Genomic DNA, 7,886 nt, shown 5'->3' on the forward strand with positions numbered 1-7,886 from the left:
AGAATTCTATATTAATGAAAACAAATTTTAAAAAATAACTGCAAAATAGCTATCTAGAACAAGCGAAGTACAATAAAAAAAACGGCAGATAGTGATAAAATATATTAAAATCGTAGTCATTAAAATGCTGGAATATGTTACACAGATTGTATTATAATAATGGCTGTAAGCATGATAGTCGTGGAACAGCTGTTCCAAGAAAAAATCTGTACCGTATATAAATATCTGTAAATATATATTTATACAATGTACTCGCACGCAGTATTTTCTTTCTCCTTTTTTTTTTCCTTTAACATGCGCGCGCGCGCGTGTGTGTGAAGTTTTAGTAACGATATTACTAGTTTGATATTAGTAATAATATAAAAAATCGTTTTAGTAATGATATTACTAAAATTTAGTAAAAATAATTAACGTTCTCTCTTCAATAACAGGATAATTATATTATATGGAACGACAAATTCAGCACCGTATTTCTGATTGCAGTAGTACATACGAGTATATACGATGATCATGTCCCTAGTTTCGAAGTTGTTCTTCATGATATTGGGATATCTCATTATTAATATGCGTCCAGATATCACGGACAAGGAGAATCGTGTACAAACATTATTAATGAAAAAACTGTTGGCTCAGTACGATTACGTGATAATTGGTGGAGGATCAGCAGGAGCTGTGTTAGCCAGCCGATTGTCAGAGGACGAAAATTGTACCGTGCTTCTGCTCGAAGCTGGCGTCGATGAAGTTCCTTTGTCTGACGTACCATGGTTATATCATACACTGCAACGTACATATCTGGATTGGGATTTTAAAACGGAATCGTCGTCCAGTTATTGCTTGGCGATGCATAATCATCAATGTAGATGGCCACGTGGCAAGGTATTTTAGATATCTTAATTATTTTATAGATAACAATGTGCATATACAGAGAACGATTAAGAATCAATTTATTCTACATTCGGGAAGACATTGAATCGTAAACTTTTGGATGTCAGAAGGTAGTCAAATCAATAATTTAACAAAGAAAAAACTTTTTACAATGGTCAATTATTGATGGTATAACTAACAAAAAAGTCACTGTACGTGAAAAAGAATTAAAAGAATACACAACTAGACAAATACAATAAAATTTAATCATACAATATTTTGCTCCGCGCAAAACCGTTTTTAAAATGATTAAATTAATAATTTAATTAATTATTTATTTAATAAAGAGATTTGAATTCGAACATCTAGTTAATTCTGATTGACATTTGTGTACTTTTATTATTCATATTCTTCAGAATCTTTTATTATTCTTTTTTTGAAATAATATGTTTACGGTTTTTTAAATTTAAACATTGATGTTATATTGGGCAATCATTAGAATTGTATTGAAAGTGAACCGTTATAATTTTCTTTTTCCGATTCGACGATCGTTTTTCAGATCAGGGTTACAAAGTTTGAAATACCAATTTCATTCAAAGTCATTTTATAAGCGAATTTATGAGTGTCAGTATGAAACGCATTAACTGTCGAAAGAAGTGTTAAAAAATTTAAAAACTTTTTGAAAAAAATGTTACTTTGTAAAAATATTATTAACGTGATAAATAGAGGCAATTTTATAATAAAATTTTTGTATAAAATAATTTTATAATATCTCTTAAATAGTTTTTGAGATACAACAAAAAAGTTAAAAACCACTTTACTTATAAAGAGATTTCCTCTTTAAAATCATTTTTTTTTGTACTAATTAATATTTTCTAAATTCATCTATTTACGTAACCTATGTCTATTTTCATTAAAATCATACAAAGTTTCATAAAATTAGATTTGACACTTGCAAGATTTTCCTTGTAAATCTTCGCTTGAAACTTTTTTTAATCTATTTACTACGAAATTTACAATATGCTCCTGTATAGGTTTTGCTTCTACTGTGTAGAAGCCAACATTTACTTAATAAGACAACATCTTTCCTTCGATGGTTAATGTATTTATGATGATACTTATAAACTTAGCTTGTACGGAATTCAAATGAAATTGGCGAGTCTCAAATATCCAACTCTAATAAGAAAAACGATCATCGAAACGCAGGAGAAAGAGTATAATGGTTCAGTTTCAATCCTAATAGTCACCCTGCATCATGCATTATTAAAATTTGTCTTCATTATAATTCAAAAAATATCAAAAACTGTTTTTCGACATAATTCACATTTCTTAAGGCGTTAGGTGGTAGCAGTGTATTGAATGCGATGCTTTATATTCGCGGTAACAAAAGGGATTATGATTCTTGGGCGGCTCTTGGTAACGTGGGATGGGATTACAAGAGTGTTTTGCCGTATTTCAAGAAATCAGAAGATGCCAGAGTCAAGGAACTTGCCGATTCGCCTTATCATAAAAAAAATGGATACTTGACAGTGGAATATTTCAAGTATAATCCACCAATAGTCGATTATATTGTTCACTCCGGCGAAGAGTTAGGATACAAAGTGCACGATGTAAATGGCGCAAATCAGACAGGTTTTACGCATTCTTTTGGTACTTTGAGGGATGGATTAAGATGCAGCACTGCTAAAGCTTATCTCCGACCCGCTTCAAAGAGGAAAAATCTACATGTCAGCTTGGAATCGTTCGTGGAAAAAATACTAGTTAGAAAAGGTTCAGAAAATTTAATTGTTCTTCTTTAAATATTCTCTTTTGATAAGTTACCAATATCGAATTAACGTAATATATCCGCATTTACGGAGAGAACAAACACGATCTACACATTTGATTGGATTATTAGATTGGAGGACTCGAGCGCATTACTTAGTTCCGCATGCATTATATTATCGTATCCTTAGGCTGACCAAGAATATGACAATAATGCATGCGGAACTAAATAATGCGGTCGAATCCTCCAATCTGATCATAAAGTGTGTGGATCGTGATCGTTCTCTTCGTGAAAGCGGTATTCATACATTTTATCATTGTTGTACGTAATATACTAATGGAAATATAAGTACTGATTTCCGGTCATTAGGCATTACTTATGAGATAATTATACAGTCGCGACGAATCAAGTTGCGATTTAGATGATACCGCAGGCATCACTTACATAAAGAGATAAACATAAAAGAAGCAACTTGTTTGCAGATGATAAGTCGAAAGTGGCGCAAGGGGTGTTGTTTCGCAAGGATAAAAGACGTTTCATAGTTGAAGCGAAACGCGAAGTGATCCTCTCTGCAGGGGCGATACAGTCGCCGCAATTATTGATGTTGTCGGGAATTGGGCCGAGGCATCATCTCGAGAAGATGAACATATCTGTGGTGCATCATGCACCCGGTGTAGGACAAAATCTTCAAGATCACGTGGGAATGGGCGGGATAATCTATATCATCGATCCTCCGCACAGCATACGAAACAAATTCGGAATAAAACGATCTGAAATTACAAAGTTGAAAAACATTCGAGAAATGCTGTGGAACAGTTCTGGTCCTCTCTACACGACAGCATACAGTGCTGGAATGGCGTTTCTCAATACCAAGTAAGCGATCTATATTATGCATGTGGGAGGATCCCGTTTGCCTACATCTAATTTGCTTACAAATTGACAGCCTATATGTATTATTGCCTACGGCTCAATTGTCTGTATGCACTTTTGCGCACAAATAAAAATTTCAAAAACGAATCACGTTTGCCTATGGTTTACATTCAGCAGAAAAAATTAATCAGTTAATGCTTAGTGATTCTTTAATATGATTGGTTCTTGCCTTTCTTCGTTAAATCTAAGTGTAGGAATCAATCGTATTAAAGAATCACTAAGCGCTAACTTTAGTTTTCTCTGTTGAACGCAGCCTATATGTATTGACAATCAATCTGTAGGCAAATGTGACTTCGTTTCTGAAATTTTTATTTGTGCGCAAAAGTGCGATCTGCTGTTTTGAAAAAAATATCCATAATTTTTTTTATACATCAATGCACTCACGACTGATTCAATTTCTTGCAGTATGTCATTTAATAAAATTGATGTGTTAACCCTAATGGAAAAATTTCGCTGAAATTAGTCCATGTTTTGGGACACTTAAGCGAAATTTCAGCATTTCAGAAAAATTCCAGCAATTTTTAGCTGAAAAATTCATTTTTAGCAAAATTTCACAGAAATTTCAATCAAAATTTCCGACAAATTCCAATTCAATTTCAGCAATTTTTCGGTATATTAAGTGAAAAATTCACTTTCAGTACATTTTTATCAATTTCGCTGAAATGTTTCAAAACAATTGGAATAATTTCAGCAAAATTTTTTCATTAAGAGAATGATTGATATGATTTTATACGGATACTTGTTTTGATATGGATTAATTATGTAGATTATCTTTGTTGCACAAATTATCGAGATAAAAGTCACACAGACATTGACCTTAAAATTATACAAAATATATAAGTATATTAGATCAATTAAGAAAATGATATAAGTATAGAGTATCAACAAATTTTTATTACTTAATTATCATTCGCATTTTTATTAGAAAGATATAATAGCATGCTATTATAAATATATTAAAAGATTCGTTACGTATACGTGAGAATGGTCTTAAAAATGATATCTGCGCACTCGCATATTTGTTCCTCCGTGATAATTAACGTGCTAAACGAATGATGTGTCCGTGCGTAGGTTTCGCCAAGAGATATCCTTTAGCTTCACGCAAATATCCCATGCGTCGATCTTTTCATTGATGACGATGGCGTTCAACAGGCCCTTTCCTCTCACTAAAGTAATTATCTCTTTCGGTAGCTTGTTAAGCTCATCTCTGAATAAGTGACCTTTTCGGCAAGTTTCTCTTCCTCTAGAACGCGAAGCGCTTCGAGAGCAATCTTGTATCCCAAAGGATTACCACCATAAGTAGATTTGTGCTCTCCAAGGTTTGATTATGAGTAAAATGGGATCATTCGCTAATATCTTGAAAACGAGATAAAACCCTCCGGACAGTGCTTTACCAAGCATCAGAATATCTGGTTTCGCGTTTTCATGATCCACTGCGATCCTCTTCTCGCCAAGTTGATTTGCACTTTATCTGCAATCCACATTGCGTTTCGTGCAAAGTTCACAAATTCCTCTCAAATATCCGTCCTTTTCGAGATACGACAATTTTAAGAATAAGGCTCGAAGGTGGCGTATTTCTTTTTAAACTTTTGCACTTTTACTTTTGTAAAAGCTTACCTTAGGAACCACAACACTAGCTTCACCTTGGATAGGCTCCACCATGAAGGCGCAGACGTTTGGATCGACGAGAGTTCGTTGAAGCGCTTGGGAGATCGTCGTAAGGTATGACCTCGAAGCCCGGCATAAACGACGGCCATCAATACCGAAGCCGTTGTAGCCGTTAGGATAGTCGTGTTTCATCGATACTCGAGGAAACAGCGCTCATAGTTCTTCCCCAGAAATTGCTTTCCGCAAACATTATCTTGACCTGATTCTGTGATATATGTATCTTTGTATGAGTATTCTCATTTGCGTGCCAATTTGCATGCTGTTTTGCCACTTTCCATTCCCGTGTTCATTGGTAACTATTTGTCATAGCTGAAGGAATGAATTTTTTAAATGTAAATGATGAATTCGATAGCATTTATAAAAAGCATCTTATCGATATGAATTTGGGGTTTGGGAATCGAAATCAATACTTTGTACCTAAAAAGTTTCATAATATATTCTTCGAATTTACCTACTTGATCTGAATAAAATATTCTGGATGTCAGAGTTAAAGTCTTCGCCTGGTTAATCATCGCTTTGTAGATTCTGGGATAACAATAGCCTTAACTGCCAAATAAGTGCTTAGAAAATCGAAATATCGTTTCCCTTCGACGTTCCACATAAAGATACCCTGATCTTTGCACAGAGCCACGGGAAGTGGATGATAATTGTAAGCACCATATTTAGATTCACGATCAAACACTTGTTGAGATGTAAATGGCATTAAATGTGCTAAAAAAGAAGAAACATTTAAATAAATTCTGAAAGTATTTAAATTATTTTTAAGTATTCCTTTTCAGTATTTCAATAATAAGAAAGTTATATACAAATAAATTGGAATAATTTTATACGAATAAATTGGATACAAATTGCTTTAAAAATATATAATATAATATAGCAATCTAATTTATGTGTACAAATTATGATAAAATCACAAAATTAATACTAATTAATTATATTACCTGAGAATGGAGCAATAATAACATTTTTGATGATTTTTGATATTTTGCAGTACCACTCTCAATAGTTTCTTCGCGTAAATTACTTCTTTGTTAAACTCTCACTTACTACACGTATTTTCATTTTCGTTACCACGCAGGGATATAGTTAATGTTCAAGTGCCTTTAATTTTCAGTAAAATACACTGATTAAAGTAACTGTGTAAAATCTTTATTCTGGAGGAAGATCTAAAGAAGAGCCCCGTATAAGTAGAGTTGCCGAAAATTGTAAATTGCAAAAAAAATTTAACAACAAACAAAAGAGAATTTTTCAAAAAATCACAAAAGACACTTTTATTTTAAAAAATTACTAATCATATTTAAAATATAGGGATAAAAATAAAAGAACTAAAGGAATGAATAGTTGAAGATGTATATTTCAATAAAAAAAATAGATTCCCGTATAAGTATATTTATCTTGACAAGTTCTGAATCTTAAATTGCATGATTTTTTGAAAAAAAATATGATCTGTGTCGCTTCTTTATGTAAACGACATTAGGTAGGGGAAAGGATACGTTAAACACCAACTTTTTTTCTCCTCCCATATCTAATCCCCGGTTTCTATAAATGACGCGTTTCTATAATCTACGATTTTCACGACGTTGTAAGTATGTCACACCTTAATACAGTAAATAAGGGTTATTATTTTGGACCATGAGCTAAGTAGCTCCACTTTAAATTGAATATATACAACCTTCGCAACAGTTGCTGTTCTGCCAATTATAATGGAGTGAAAGTTTGTGCCACAGCTGTCTTATCCGAATTATTAATTTTATTATTTATTCGAAATTTAAGTACAAAATTGTATATTGTTATCAGTAATAATTTCTTTTTTTGTTAATAAATATTAAAAAACGCGTCAGTACATGTATGGCAGCTATTTTAATATGCTTCCCTCCTGCCAGTCTGGTTTTCGAGCACAGAAATTGCTTCACATCTCTGACGTGTTTCGTAATTTCGACAATAGTCGCCTTACTTCCATCGTTGCGCTGTCCTTCACAAAGGCTTTCGATACCGTCAATCATGACCTACTTTTAGCCAAACTTAAGTTATGCGTCTTTCTCATTCTGCCCTTTTGCAAATCCTTTCACCCATTTGATGCTTTAGCAACCTGCTCTGCTTTGAATGCAGTTTTAAAATCTAATGCAGTATGATCCACTAATAATGTCCTGTGTCTAAATCCTTCTAAATCATCCTTCCTGATCGTCAGTTCTTCAACATTTTTATCCCGTATTTAGTCCTTCGTTTTTCATTTCTCTTAATTCTATTCCAACTCCTCGCTCCTCCTCTATTAAGATTCTTGGTGTCCATGTTGACTTTTCGTAGTTATTCGAGTCACACGTAACTGTCAAATGTCGGGCTGCTTATGTTCGTTTACATCTTCTTTATCCCCTTCCTTTCCTACTCTAAAAAAACTCCTCACTTCTCAATTGCTTGTTATTTCTTTATTTGATTACGTTGATGTCGTCTACGTTCCAGCTCTTAACCAAATCCGCTAAATTGTGTACAGCGTAAAATTCTTGTCTCCGCTTCTTCTATTACGTCCCTAAATACGACCATATATCTCAGTATTGCCAGAAATCTGGCTGGCTTAAAATTTGGGAACGTTTTATTCTCCACCTGTGCTATCTTATATTTTCTCTCCTTCGCTCCAATACTCCTCTATATCTGCGACGTCTCC

The 7,886-nt window shown here is 33.4% G+C and overlaps 1 protein-coding gene and 1 pseudogene across 1 annotated transcript in view; one reads left to right on the plus strand and one right to left on the minus strand.

Moving 5' to 3' along the window:
- The first annotated feature begins 510 nt into the window (after positions 1–510).
- The window catches only part of LOC108757295 (glucose dehydrogenase [FAD, quinone]-like), a 9,780-nt gene continuing 2,404 nt past the window's right edge, over positions 511–7,886 (plus strand). The window contains exons 1-3 of the mRNA XM_018501768.1: positions 511–876; positions 2,199–2,634; positions 3,112–3,502. Of these exons, the coding sequence (XP_018357270.1) occupies positions 511–876; positions 2,199–2,634; positions 3,112–3,502 (1,193 nt within the window). The remainder of the gene's footprint in view (positions 877–2,198; positions 2,635–3,111; positions 3,503–7,886) is intronic.
- Positions 4,519–7,230, minus strand: LOC108757290 (annotated as a pseudogene).

The sequence above is a fragment of the Trachymyrmex septentrionalis genome, unplaced genomic scaffold (genome assembly GCF_001594115.1).
Source record: "Trachymyrmex septentrionalis isolate Tsep2-gDNA-1 unplaced genomic scaffold, Tsep1.0 scaffold137, whole genome shotgun sequence".
Lineage (NCBI taxonomy): Eukaryota > Metazoa > Arthropoda > Insecta > Hymenoptera > Formicidae > Trachymyrmex > Trachymyrmex septentrionalis.